The 14701-nt window shown below is 36.9% G+C and overlaps 1 protein-coding gene across 1 annotated transcript in view; it reads left to right on the top strand.

Annotated features, from left to right (window-relative positions):
- The window catches only part of elp4 (elongator acetyltransferase complex subunit 4), a 66751-nt gene that overhangs the window by 10922 nt on the left and 41128 nt on the right, over window positions 1-14701 (top strand). Inside the window, exons 5-6 of the mRNA XM_082157659.1 lie at window positions 913-1046; window positions 8616-8700. Of these exons, the coding sequence (XP_082013785.1) occupies window positions 913-1046; window positions 8616-8700 (219 nt within the window). The remainder of the gene's footprint in view (window positions 1-912; window positions 1047-8615; window positions 8701-14701) is intronic.

Raw genomic sequence — 14701 nt, 5'->3', positions numbered from 1 at the left:
ACCTTTATCATACCTCTGTCCTCTTCACAAAGCACCAGTAAATCTAGTAAGGGATTTGCATCCTAAACATAGAGCGTCCCCCTCGTTTCACATTCTCAATGGAGACACCAGATCAAAGTTCAGTCAGTCAAAACCCATCCTGTAACATTAAAGGGGTCGACCCGACCTGCCCACTAAACGAGGTTGAGCGCCAAGCCGTCAATTTCCGAAGGTGGTGCTGGAACACATAAGAGTTGCTGATCCAGATCAGGAGAAGATTAGGGGCTCACCTCACTGCTCGTTAGAAACTCCAAAAAATCCAGACCCCCTCACAACCCCTACGTCTGCCTGCGTACAACTGTGTTTTTCTAAGCCTAAGTGTCATTATGTTCTCAATGGCTTAACGAATCATCTGGGTTTCTTACAGTTCAACCATCGTTAAATGTATGAATGGTTAAATAGCACTTTATTATGTACTATTGTACATCTAAAATGCTTTACAATCATTTCAGGGGAAAATGATCATGAATGAGGAAAAACATGACTGTAAATTGGTGCAAAGAGAGTATAAAAATAACTTCGTCACTTACATCAGTGAGGGTTCCCACTGTAAAAACTGTTGTTCACTTACTTAAAAAAAAAATTGTAAACCCGTTGCCTTTAAAATTATTAAGTAAATAAACGTAATGCTTAATTGAAAAAATTAAGTTATGTGAACTTGACAATTCCATATTACTTCATTTTTTCAATTAAGCATGAAGTTTATTTACTTCATTTTAAGGCAACGGGTTTCCTCAAAAAGTTAAGTCAACTGAACACTTTTTACTGTGTAATAAAATTGCAGGTCAACATCATGTTTACTAATCAATAGCAATTTTATAGTATTTTAAAATAAACCACTAGAAAATAACGTTTTTCTTTCTTTTTTTACAGACTGCATTGGCATCCTCATTGAGGTTTGGTCATTACTATGACGTATCCAAGACCATGGAACCTGAGCTACGTCAAACAGCCAAATGCCACAGTTTTTATCAGCTACAGGAAACACCAGTAATCACAGGATCAAGGTAACTAAGGCCACGTTCACACACCAGAAGAAAATGGCTGTCAGTCCTAGGTGTTTTAGTCCTTAATACTGTTACATTCACACACAGCTACGGTTATTTACGGGAGTGACAACCACATCCTGTAACCAAACTCACACCTGTAAATTCTCAGGACTCACAACCGCATGCTCGAGCTGTGTGAACGGAACCGGTGTGTTTTCGGTAGCCTCGACGGAGATATGAGCTGTGTGTCATCTGAAGGTTTTAGATCCAGTCATTGTTCTCCACTGGAGATGCTCACATCAGATTTGTGTTCTACGCATGATTTGGGGCAAATTCCAAAATGCGTTTTTGCACCCTTGAAGGGTACTTCGGGAAGGGGACACGATTTGTAGGGCTTTCCTACTGAAAGTGAGTAGCTGAATCTCTTCACGAAGGGCCCTTCAACCAGTGCGTTAGCTAAGGGATCATGCAATGGTCACTTCAAGGAAGTCATTTAAGAAAGTAATTTAATCATTCATGGTCATATGACCCAGGGAGACAAGTCCTCGCGATTCATTTTAAATCTAGATATGTTGGTAGAGTTGGAGTTAACGAATAAACAGAATAATTCAAAGTTGTTTTGTTGTGATATATTACTCACATTTTCGTCATGCAATTCATATTAAATGGATAGTTTCTTAATTTCTAAATTCTGTCATTAATCACTCACTCTCGTGTCACGACACGTTTGAGCTTCAGCAAGAACCAGTGAGGTTCATTCTCGTGTTACCCAGCACGTTTGGTCGTCCACAAGAACCAATGAGGTTTGTTCTCACTCGTCAAGCAGGCTCGGTTGAGCTTCTGTTTATGTTCGCTGATCGATATTTAAACGTGAATAAAAGCCTACATTTAAATCTGCTTTAAAGCCTAGATTTGTTTATGAATTTTATTTTTAAAGAAGTCGTTTATGCTTACCAAGGCTGCATTTATTGATCAAGAATACAGAAATGTTGTGAAATATTATTACAATTTTAAAATGACTATTTTCTATTGTATTGACCCCAAACTTTTTAATGGGAGTGTATGTATATGTCATATTCAGAGCATCAGACAATGGAGCGCTATGTGGTCTGAAGTTTAAAAGGATCAAGTAGGAATATTCAACATTCAACTTTAAATGGATCTGCCTGTCTTGCGTAAATATCTAAATTGCTCTGACAGTGCTTTTATTATTACTCATGAAAGTTCATAAAAGAATGCTTATGATTAGGGACAGCTTAACCAAACATTATACCTGAACACACACACAGCCTTTTGCACTTATCTTTCATATATGTCCTTACTTCTAGTATGATAAGTGCGCTAAGTATCGTCACATATCTCCAAGAAGAAAATGCTTTCTCAATGCTGATGTCATGTTTCTGAGGAACACGTCTGCAATTTCATTTTATGATGGGTGTTCAGCCTAATAAAAGTTTTCGTAAAAACGTCTCTGTACTTCCAGGTCTTTGCGAGCGCTGCTAGAGACAGGGTTGAGTCTTCAATGGTGTTTGCAATGTGGTTGTTTTATGGTTGCGAGGGGTGCCCGTGTAGAGGAGGCAGGAGCTTTGGTTGCATTAAAGTCTATGGCATGGCCACAGAGCAAACAAATCAATCTGGAGCCCCTGCTTCATGGAGCCTCTCTCTGCTTTTTATGTCCGCAAACAGAGAGGTCTTCTAATTGTTTATCTGCATAACAGCACCATAGTGAAGGGGCCGTGTTCCCAAGCCTATGTTTACTCGCATCCGTAAATGTGTTCCTGTGTGGCGATACTGTGTCCGCAGAACAGCTTGTGCCGTGGTAGCAACATGATGGATGCCGTGGCCTACGTAGGTGTTGCTTTTGGAATTTTGCTGTCATTCCTTCCTCCATGTTCAGTTTATTACGATTTTATGACGTGTTATAATGCAATCATAAAAGCTTTTAGCCATTAGCTCTTTTAGAACGCCTTTTAGATGTGTTTTCGTACCATAGGAACACCAATAGACGTTATTCCTACATATATTTGATGAAGAGTTTCTATTCGTCATGTAATTTCCAACCCAGGCTCATTGGAAAAACATGCCAGTGGCTACATTTCCGCCAAATTATATTACGTTGCATGTTTTGTGTGAATGTTGAAAATGTTATCACGTTGGTCGTTGTCCGTATTGCGGCAGCTTGGAAATTAAATGAAGGTTAGTCGCATTTGAAAATGACGTGCCACCTACACTAAATACTAAAAAATGCGTACATATAAAAATGCTGAAGCAACCATGCCATTTTAGCTTGTGTCTTTGAACTCTTTTATGTGACTGGTGTTTCACAGGACTCGTACCAGAGCATTTGCAATGCTGTACCAGGCTTAATGAGCAAGTTTACTATGTCAGAAAAGCCGTACATATGGAGCTGATTATGTGTTGCAAATGTCAAATGTGTTAGCTTATAAATCATGCACTATGGCTTGACATTATATACTGGTATATATAACCAGGGCTTGACATTAACACCTGCCAACCCACCAAATGCGGGTGGATTTTAGCAGTGGCGTGTAACAGTCAGAGCTTGCCACTTTAGCGGGTTGAATTTTATATATAATATATACATTTTTCAATTGTAGTCTTTAAAAAATGCATCTGAAATAATAAAATAAGTGCAATGTAGTGTACATATCAATACTGAAACGCTTATAATACAAATTTTCTGCAGAATAGATACACGATACCAGCTGTGCTTTCTCGTTCTCTCATCTCTCTGACAGCGAGTTGAAACACAAACCCACCTCTCCTTACTCTCCTTACTCACTTGTTTCATTTGCTCCAAATGAATGTTGTTGGTGTTACAGGGCTTGAATTTCGGTGGGGATTGCGTGTGTTGTGCGTAATTGTGCGTAACTGCAGATTTTTGTGCTCACATAAAGCCATCTTGTGTTCGTTTTTGCTGCCTTATTGCACTTAAACAGTCAAGTACACGCAAAATAATGTGAAAATGCCGGTCTTGGTGAGTATTCATGTAAACACAGTCAGTTATGTTTTAAGTGAATGTAATCAGAGTTGGGAAAGAAAATGCATACTGCATCTGGTCTTAAAGTGACAGCAACCTAATATACCTGCTGCAAAATGATGAGATAATATAAAAAATATCTAAATGGCAGTTTTTCCTCATGCAATTGATGTCAAAATGATGGACATTTAATGTCCCCAGAGTGTGTATATGAAGTTTTAGCTCAAAATACCCCACAGATGTTTTTATATAGCATGTTAAAATTGTCACTTTTTGAGGGTGAGCAAAAACGCACCGTTTTGTGTCTGTTCCTTTAAATGCTAATGAGCTGCTGTTTGTGGCACAGAGGGCGGAGCTTCAACAGCTTGTGTCCTTTTGTCCTTAGTCATTGATTAGCATATTCTGTCTTGATAATCTATAAATCGTGTCCTGGGGGTGGGGTTTATGTAAATTCTAGGGTTGGTGATGTCACTAACCCGGGAGGAATGTCGTGTAGCCCCTACCAGCCGTTTGTTGTAGTTCTTAAAAAGCAATTTATTTAAAAGCAAATATCTCCCTTTTCTTTGAACTTTGAGCATTGTAACTTTGCAGATGTTAAGCTCAAAAAGCAACATTACACACTAACTAAAGTTTAAAAAAGTGTAATCATAATCTACCACCCCTTTAATTGATCGATAATCTACCCCGTAATCATAATTTGTGTGAAAACGGATAAGCATTGTTTTACTGCCTCTAATGTTTATTTCAGAAGGAAACTGTTGTGAATTGTATGTATAGGTACGTTTTTGGAGTTTGTCTGAAAATGATGCCAGAGGCACATTTTGCAATGAGCCTGGTCATTTTGCTATAACGCACCAATTGGGACTGATGTCGAAAACTGCTTCATATCCATTTTGGAGAAATCAATTAATCAGCAAGCTTAAACGACTACTAAATGTCTTGAGATACAAAAAAAAAAACCTCATTGTCTTTCTGTGTTTCACAGCTCATAGAATAAAAAGCCCCATGCCGTTTCCAGACTGTTAAATCGCTCCGTTTCACTACGTGGCGTAATTGGCACAAATTGCTCTCCAGGTGAAAGCGGAGCCTGTTGTTTAAGACGGATGCTACCTCTGGTCCCCCTCGCGCTCACATCACTGTGATCTTAATTAGCTCACCTGTCGGCCTTTATCCTCCACGGACGGCACCTTAAGCGATCACGCTCCGCTGGGCTGCTGCGGTCTCTGTGTCTCAGACACAATGGGGGCGGGTCTTCTTTTGATTACCACCACCCCCACATCTCCAGGTCTTAATCAAAAGAGGGAAACCCGTGTTTCACCCCATTAAGGAGCAAATCAGTCAGTTGGGATCAGAGCGTGAAATTGTACACTATTGTTCAAAAGTTTGGGTTCAGTAAGATTTTTTTCTAAAATAAATTAAGTTGATCAAAAGTGACTAAATGTATAATGTTACAAAAGATTTCCATTTCAAATAAATGCTATTGATATGCTTTTGAACTTTCTATTCAAGAATCCTGAAAAAAAAGGTCATACACTAAGCATGATAAATATTAAGCAGAACAACTGTTTTAATCATTGATAATAATAAGAAATGTTTCTTGAGCAGCAAATCATCATATTAGAATGATTTCTGAAGGATCATGTGACACTGAAGACTGGAGTAACGATGCTGAAAATTCAGCTTTGACATCACAGGAATAAATTACATGTTAAAATATATTAAAATAGAGAACAGTTATTTTAAATTGTAATAATATTTCACATATGGTTTTTATTGTATTTTTAATTAATAAAATGCAGCTTTAGTGAGCATAATAGATGTATTTCAAAAACATTAAAAAAAATGACCAAACCCAAACTTTTGAACTGTAGTGTATGTGCGAGGATTGAAGACTAAACACGCAACATGATGTTTTAGGTTTATCATCAACTCTATCAACAGCATTTGTGGCCCAATGTTGATTACCACAGAAAATAGTTTTGAAACTTTGAGACTTAAAGGGATACTCCACCGTTTTTTTATATTAAACTATGTTATTCCCTTAACTAAGACGAGTTGATGCATACCTCTCTCATCTCAGTGCGTGCACTCAATCGCTCTGGCGCGCGGTGACACTCTGATAGTACTTAGCTTAGCCCAGTATATCCAATGGTATCTAACAGCAATGAATTTAGAAGTGACCAAACACATCAACGTTTTCCCTATTTAAAAACAGTTACACGAGTAGTTATACGACCAAGTATGGTGACACAAAATAAAACGTGGTGCTTTTCTAAGCGGGTTAAAAAGGATAACTATAATGCATGGTGGAATAGCACTTTTCGGAGTACTTCGACTCGGCGAGGTAAAAAGTCACACCTGATCCTCTTCCCCTTGACAGAAGTGAGAATTTGTGGCCCAATGTTGATTACCACAGAAAATAGTTTTGAAACTTTGAGACTTAAACGTAAGGAGTTAGCACGAGACTGTCATAAAACTGCTTTTATTCTGTGCAGTTATAATCCAGCATTTCTAGTCATATCTTAGCCATGTAAAGCCGATTAAACCCTGTAACCGTCACATGATATTTCACAGATGCAAAAATTTTGAAGTTACTAGAACGGTAGTCCCACTTCTAAAATCACGATAAACATCTTTACGGCGCAAAGAACTCACAATATTTAATTAAAGTGCTTTTATCAAATGTAAATATTCATTTCTGCTTTTAAAAGCACATTAATAAATTTTTTTAACTGAAGGACTCAATTCAATATCAGAGTGAGTTTCTGTGGACATTTGTTGGCATTATGCAATAGATGCTGTGTTTGAGTGAGTCCTTTTAAACAACTGAAAGGCAGTGACAGGCCTGGAGGTGGCTGTTTTAGATCCAGTTCTCAATCTTTGAGTAATTGATGGCTATCATTGCTTCATGCAGAGTGGCACAGTGTGGTCATTACAACATGTCGTGAGCCAGAATGAGAGGGAAAGCCTGAAATGATTGACTGAAATGACAGAATGAAAGCGTTTTCTGTGTGTGCATGTGTTAGTATACATACAGTATATGTACTGTATGTAAGTTCACACAGAGAAAAGACATTTTAACATTAGTCAACTAACAAGTGTCCAAATACGTTTTTCTTCATTTTGAACAGTATGCACTACTGAAATGTCTTTACTGAATAAGTGTTAAAATTATTATTATTTTTTATCTTAATGACCCCCAAATTTGACTACTTTACTAATCTTTACTTCAAACAGTAGTGTGTCTATTGTTGAATAATTTTAAACTTAATATACTTATTTTTGTATCATGTTTTGCTTGAAAGATGTGCCAAAATATGCTAACCTTCCTTCAAATCTAATGCATTTTCATTCTTGCAATTTAAAGTGTAACTAGAGGGTCTAAAAAGTAAAGACAGAATGTGCAACTTAGAGCAGGTCAACTGTTTTGACCTTCCTTGTTAGGAGTTGCACATCTTACCCCTGATTTAACATAGAAGCGCTGTGTCACTGGGATCAGAAGCACTGTCCCGTTAACACCGCACACTCAGACTCACCGCAGACCTCAGGGGGAGCGCCCCGAGCTGACGGAGGTGCCAAAGTGTTTAATTAATTTCATTTCATTTCATTTGATTTAATTAGTGATGTATTTCCTTGCATCTACATGTACCGGTTGGTTGCCAGGGTTACTGCTGATGTCAACAGGCTTTTGTGATACCGAAGCAAATCCCGCTTTATGTTGGCAGCATATGCCACAGCCATGAGTGGTTTTAATTGAAGTGTACACAAGTATCATCAACTTTCGACCTGAAACCATAATCATAATCATTCACATTCAAGCACTTTGCTTAAAAAATAAATAAACCCTTGCATGAAAATAAGTAAAATAACAGATAGATTGAAGCTCTCTTTTGCTTGCACATGCACCTTTGCAACTTTTAAACTTTTTCTTATGATAATGGGATTGCATTTTTACACTTACACTTCCTTTCTAAATGTTTTGGTCGATAAGTGTTTTTAAAATAAGTCTCTTATGCTTAATAAAGCTACATTTATTTGATCAAAAAATATTCAGAAATATTATTGCAATTTAAAATAAAATAGTTTTCTATTTGAATATATTTTAAAATGTAATTTATTGACACATTGATTAAAAAGCTGAATTTTCAGCATCATTCCTCCAGTCTTCAGTCTCACATGATCCTTCAGAAATCATTCTAATATGATGATTTGCAGCTCAAGAAACATTTATTATTATTATTATTATTATTATTATCAATGTTGAAAAAAGCTTTATATTTTTGTGGAAGCTGTGATAATTTTTTTTCAGGATTCTTTGATGAATAGAACATTTATTTCCTACATTTATTTAAATAGAAATCTTTTGTAACATTATAAATGTCTTTACGGTAATGTGCACATTGACGATGGAGATTTTATAATAATTATTTGATCTGCTAAGTTTCATTCATGCCAAAGTTATGTCAAAGTCTCCATGAAGCTAAAGGTTTTCTGGGTGATTGCTAGTGTTTTTTTGGGTGGTTACTTTGACTAGTTTTAGGTCTCACTAACATCTAAAGTTTTGTTCTTCTCTCATGTTCTCTCAGTCCGTTACCATCACCCTATCATCCTCTCCTGAAGTCCATCCAGACGGTCATCCGTAAGGAAGGGTTTGATGGATCCACACCCCAGGTTGGTTACAATTTGTTTAGCTATTTATTATTCTCTCTCTGTTGTTCTTATAATCATGAACGTTTTAATGATTATGAACGTTTTTCCAATATTTATGACTTTAAAGTGCTCCTATTATGCTTTTTATGATATTATTACCTTTGAAATAAGCCCCTTTCACATTCATCCCAGAAAATTGCCATACAATTTCTAGGGATCCTTCTGTGTGAACTCAAACACATCCCGGAAACCTAGTTACATTGCTGAGATCAGTCCTAGAACGTGCCCTGTGTGAACAATAGGCAGGACCAATGCTGTAAGGGGTGTGCCGTAGGGCTTAGTGGAACTGTACGCAATGCGCTAGTTTATGATCAAATCAGAAAAAAAATGCTCAAGCGTGGTTTCTCAACTTAGTCTTTACTGGATATTTACGGGATGTGTTTGAACGCACCCACATATTCCATTAAATCACTGGCGGTGTGAATGAACCAAAAGCAAACAATCCTAGGACAAATCCCGGGACACGTTATCAGTGTATTATCCGAAATCTCTGTGTGAAAGGGGCTATAGTGTGTTATGTAGCTGTTTGTGAATGTAAAAGGTCTGCATATTTCAAAGATCAAAGTGCAGGATAAATTGAGTTATTGTCTCCCAAAAGAAAGAACCCATCCAGACCTGCCTGAAACAAGTCGTCAGTAAATCCAGTTTTACTTCCTGCTCGAACCTATGGTTTGTAAACAATTTGCATAATGCCAGCCTATTGTCTTCATTGGCTGCTCGTGAACAATCGACGCCATTGTAACTGTTCGCATTACTCTATATACAAGTGTAGTAAGGAAGCCTCTAGAACTAAAATTCAGTAATTTACGACACATGATGCAAGCGGTAGACCAATCACTACAGACTGGTCAATCTGACCAATCAGAACAGAGTATCTCTCTGAAAGCAGGTGTTTAGAGGAACTGAATCCTTGATCGAACCATTTCAGACACTGTGAGAAAATAGGTCATGCTGCAATGTATATTATAAGAAAATTAAAGTGTTTTTGACCTTGAATGCTTGTAAACCTATGGTAGGAGACCTTCAAAACAAAATCAGGAACCTTTAAAATAGCATAATAGAGGCACTTAAAGGAATAGTACCCACAACAATTTAAATCCTGTCATCCTGACTTAACTTTCAGTCATAAGGCTTCAGGAGACATGGAATATAGTGTCAAAAGGACTACTTTCATCATACTCATGGTGATTCTTTATTTATTTATTTTTTTTATTTTTTTTTGAATAATCTAAACTAAGTACAGGTTATAAACAACATGAGAGTGAATAAATGATGGCACAATTGTAATTTTCGGGTGAACTGTCCCTTTAAATTGAGCATAGGCTATAATGTAATGCACAGTTAACAGGCTTTCTGTCATTCACACCTCTGGAACAATGAAAGCGTTTTGCTGCTGGCAATGTTTTTACAAGACCTTTAATTTGTTGTTTCATTGATTGGTCTCGGTTGGCTAATTGTTGCCTGATTTTGTCTGTGCTTTCACTTCCTTTGTAACGTGGCTTTCGTAAGCTTGTGATAATTAGGAAGCAGAAAAGAACTTCAAATATAAAGGCTGTATGTTTTATTTTATTTTCCACCTTTATCCCTCTTTTTCTCATATCATCCTTAGTTCTCAGTTTCTATATGTTGTGCTTGAATCACTCTCAGGAGGGAGATGGGTTCCCTTGGGTTCCTCTTCCTTAAAGCTGAGTCCTATTAGTTTTGTGGTAAACAGGCCAAGACAGACACTGGGCAATATGCCCTCTGTCTGTTCATATTCATTAGCTCCTACTGAGAAGCAGGGGAGCTCGGCCCCTCTGGGGGCCCCTCTCAGAAACGGCCCCATGATAGCCCCTGTCTTGACTTCCGCATCAGCACTGCATCTGCCGAGCCGCTCTTGGGACCAGGCCGCTTGAGGATACACTCGCTATTTTTAATCAGTTTCCAACTTTATGTGGCTCTAATGTGACTTCTGTCATGTGGTGAACTCCAGAGATGGTCTAGTGACAAAACATTTTTTTTCAGCTTAAGACCCTGATATACTCACAGCAAAGTTCTTCTCTGTTCTTCGCTTTGGGGTAAAAAAATTAAATAAAATAAAAATTCTACTTTCCACTACAGCCTATACTGTCAGCAAATATCCTGATGAGTGACAGCAGCGTTTGTAAGAATATGTAAATATGTGCTGCGCGCTCTTTCCTTTCAATACAATAAATACAATAAAAATGACAGAGATGAGAAAACAGTAAAGAAAGCATCTGATCATAGCGATGTGGATTTTTGCTCAAGCTCTGCAATTCAGCACTCCAGTAAAGTCACGTCACGTTTATTTATATAGCACTTTATACAATAGATTGTTTAAAAGCAAGCAGCTTTACAGTATTAAACATGAAAAACAGTGTCAGTGTCTCTTTCAATTATAATTACAACTTCAATTTCTACTATGAAACCGCTCTACAGTGTTTTCGTGTTTTTACTTGCGGATGTCTGACCTTGACGGACTGAACAGAAATGAACTGGCGAAGATTTCCACGTCAAAGAAGGCGGAGCCTCAGAGCCTAATATGTCATTGCCACGGACCATTGGTTGTTCGCAGGTGTTTACCAGGAAAGTTCGGTTCGGCAAGCTGTTTCGAACTCCCGAAACTAACACAAAACAAACTTAGTTTTTGCCTCATTTTGTTCTAAATGACGTCACACCAGATCGTTCTTCGATTTTGCTTGAAGAATATCGGAGCCTTTAAAGTAAACAAAGTAAACGTTTATTACATGAAGTTAGTATACTAGTTTCCTATACAAAGACTCTCAAATTCCATTCAAATTTACCACAGAGTCTTTTAAAACCACTTTTATTTGATATTTTAGAGTTTTTTTTTTTTTAGAAACACATCATTTACATAAATTGGAGTTAGGCTTATGTCACCCCAACAAGCTATTAATTAAAAAGAGAAATAGCTTGTTGTGGCAAATACTATGAAAGCTTGTTTCCACCATGGAATAAGCACATAAAAAAAAAAGGTATTTGCAACTTTTTTATCTCAATTCAAGCATATCTTGCAATTGCGAGTTTATTTCTCGCAATTCAGATTTTTTTGTGTGCAATTGTGAGTTTATATCTCGCAATTTTTACTTTCTCAAAGTTCTGAGTTTCATGCAACTACAAGTTTATATCTTGCGATTGCAAGGTATAAACTTGTAATTGAGAGTTTACATCTGACATAGCTGAAATTATTATCACATTTAGTTTACATCTCGCAATTCTTTTTTCTTTTTTTTTAGAACTAAATTAAGTGTAGTTCTAATTCAATTAAAGACAATATAATCTTGTCTGTGTACAGTTTAGTTAGATTGCATGAAGACATTTAAAAACTTTATTTATACATTTTAGTCTGACCAACTGAGCGAACTTACCAACAAAAACGAACAAATCAAGCTCATGTCATGCAATTTTCATCTGTTGAGCACCTCGAAATTTAGACTTGTAAACAATCTTATTCCTGCTTTTTTTTTATCTGAATAAATCAAGTTCCTAATCAGTCTTATTCTGTTTAGTAGTTGATGTCTTGTTTGTGCTAGCTCTTTCTTGTTGATATTTGCACATAGTTTCTCTTTGAATCCGTGGCACTGATGGACACCTCGGGCTCCTCACCCTGGAAGTCCTCGATCCCCGTCAGTCAAACGACAGATTAAGCGCTTACATCATCAAACAGTGCCGTTCTGTTGGCAGAGGTCGCGGAATGTGATGAGGTTGAGAGAACATGGGCACAAAGGCAAGAATGCTCAGAATGAGAGCAAACAGGGCAACAGTGAGACTGACTAAAACGTTTGTCAGATTGGTGACTCAATTCTAGAATTGTTGCAATGACCTTTAAAGTTTGAAATAAACTTAAAATAGATTATTATATTATCTTTCTTTATTGTTAGTAAAGAATAGCGGTTATGTTTATGTTACCATCAGATTTGGTTGGAAGCATATCATCTTTCTCATGCACACATAGCGGGGGAAAGAGTGTGAGTGATAAAAAAGCTGGAGTGTGGCCGAAGGGAAGGAGGAAGCAAGTGAGTCAGGAACACCCTCTCTGTTGAAATGTCAAGCTCAACCCTCAAGAAGCTTTGGAAACAGAGTCAAACAATGAGGTTTATTTAACTTAAGATGCGTCTGATTGCTGGACGGCGTGGAGGGTGTTAACTTCACCGTTTATTGTCAGTTGACGAATGCTGATAATTCAACACCACGACTATTTTCAGCTGGTTTGTTTAAGATATCTAGCCTCCTTTTCTCTATTTCAAAGATACAAGCAGATTATTCAGTTATTCACAATACAACAGTTTCATTGAATGAAGGCATATGTACAATAATATCAAAGCTAAAGGACAATTCTTGCATTGGGAACTTTTCTGTCCTATATACACTCTTAAAAATAAAGGTTCAAAATGGAAGTTTTTGCAGCAATGCTAAAGAAGAACCATTTTTGGTTTCCCAAAGAAACTTTCAGTGATCAGTTCTTAAAATGTTTTTTTTTCTTTGTGTGAAGCACATTTTAATGATCTAAAGAACCCTTTTCCGCTGCAAAGAACCTTATATGGAATGCAAAGGTTCCATGGATGTTAAAGGTTCTTCAACCATCAATGCCAATAAAGAACCTTTATTTTTAGAGTGTAGAATGATGTAAAAAAATTGATTAAATTAGCTTTAAGCATTTTTATTGTCTTTTTAAGGACTATTTCTAAATTTTGTTTTCTACAGTTACATTACTTTTTATATTTCCCTTTCATTAGGAAAGGATGCTAAATTCAATTCAATTCACATTTATTTGTATAGCGCTTTTCACCATACATAGTTTCGAAGCAGCTTTACAGAAAAGGCATTTTAGAGTGATCTTTTATCAGAGGTGACTGTGTCCAAGTAATGTATTTCATAAATGTCCATAATACGTATATATGTACGTAATTATTAACATAATGATTACAATATATTGAAAATTTTGCATTTGTGTAGTTGATTCAGAGTTTGCATCAAAATAATATTTCTATAGCTTGCAAAAATCATGGAAATATTATTATTTCCTAGATATTGCCAGTTCAAGATCAGAAATGTAAGATTTTTACAGTATGATCTGAAAGAAGCTTTATTAGGTGTCATTACCTGTATTTTTATGTAATTTCAAAGTTAATTTGACTGATACAGTAGCTAACTTATTGTGTTTGCAGTCCACAGCTTGTCCAAAAAGTGATAGAATCCCTTACTAAAGACTACAAAGCTATTAGGTCTGAACTAAAAGTATGGTCTGTGACCATCTTCTACCTTTTACATCTTCATAAATATGCAAATATTCATCTTTTCCTGCTTTTTCGAGACATCTGAAACATGTGTCTCACCAATACATGGTTCCCTGAGGCCAGTTTTGTAGATGTTCTGTCCTCTCTATCCTTATTTAGCAGGTTCAGAATCAGCTCTTTGGTCTTTGATGGTTTGTGAATAAGGTTCAATTCTCTGTCATTATTTCTCAGACTTTGTACACTGCAGAGGGCACATCTCTCACCCATGGCCCCTTAGCTTGGCTGATGTTGGTGAATAACGTGCCAAGAATTTCCTGGCACTTGTTGGAAGCAGACATTTTGGCTCTTAGGTTGACAGCCACATTGTGGTCATGTCAGGCAACTGTCCTGATTGGAAGATGTCATCCAATCACTTTTGACCATCGTGTTCCGTTTGACCGTGCTGTTGAGTGGTCTTGGCTGGACTATTTGCTTCATTGATTCAAGTTGTTTGAGAGGTACATGACCCTCACTCCAACAAACAAAAGGCTTTTCACTACAGACAGGACTCCACTACTGACTTAGTTACACAAGTCATTGCACACTTATGTATGACATACTATTTGGACACTGTTTTGTTTGCTTTTCTCCATTTTTTCTCTCTCTTTCTCTCATTCATTATAGAGAGAGTATAAATGTGAAATTGTACAATAGCTAATCGTGTC

The sequence above is a fragment of the Leuciscus leuciscus genome (assembly GCF_965113295.1).
Source record: "Leuciscus leuciscus genome assembly, chromosome: 2".
NCBI lineage: Eukaryota > Metazoa > Chordata > Actinopteri > Cypriniformes > Leuciscidae > Leuciscus > Leuciscus leuciscus.
This window is presented reverse-complemented; position numbering and strand designations above follow the sequence as displayed.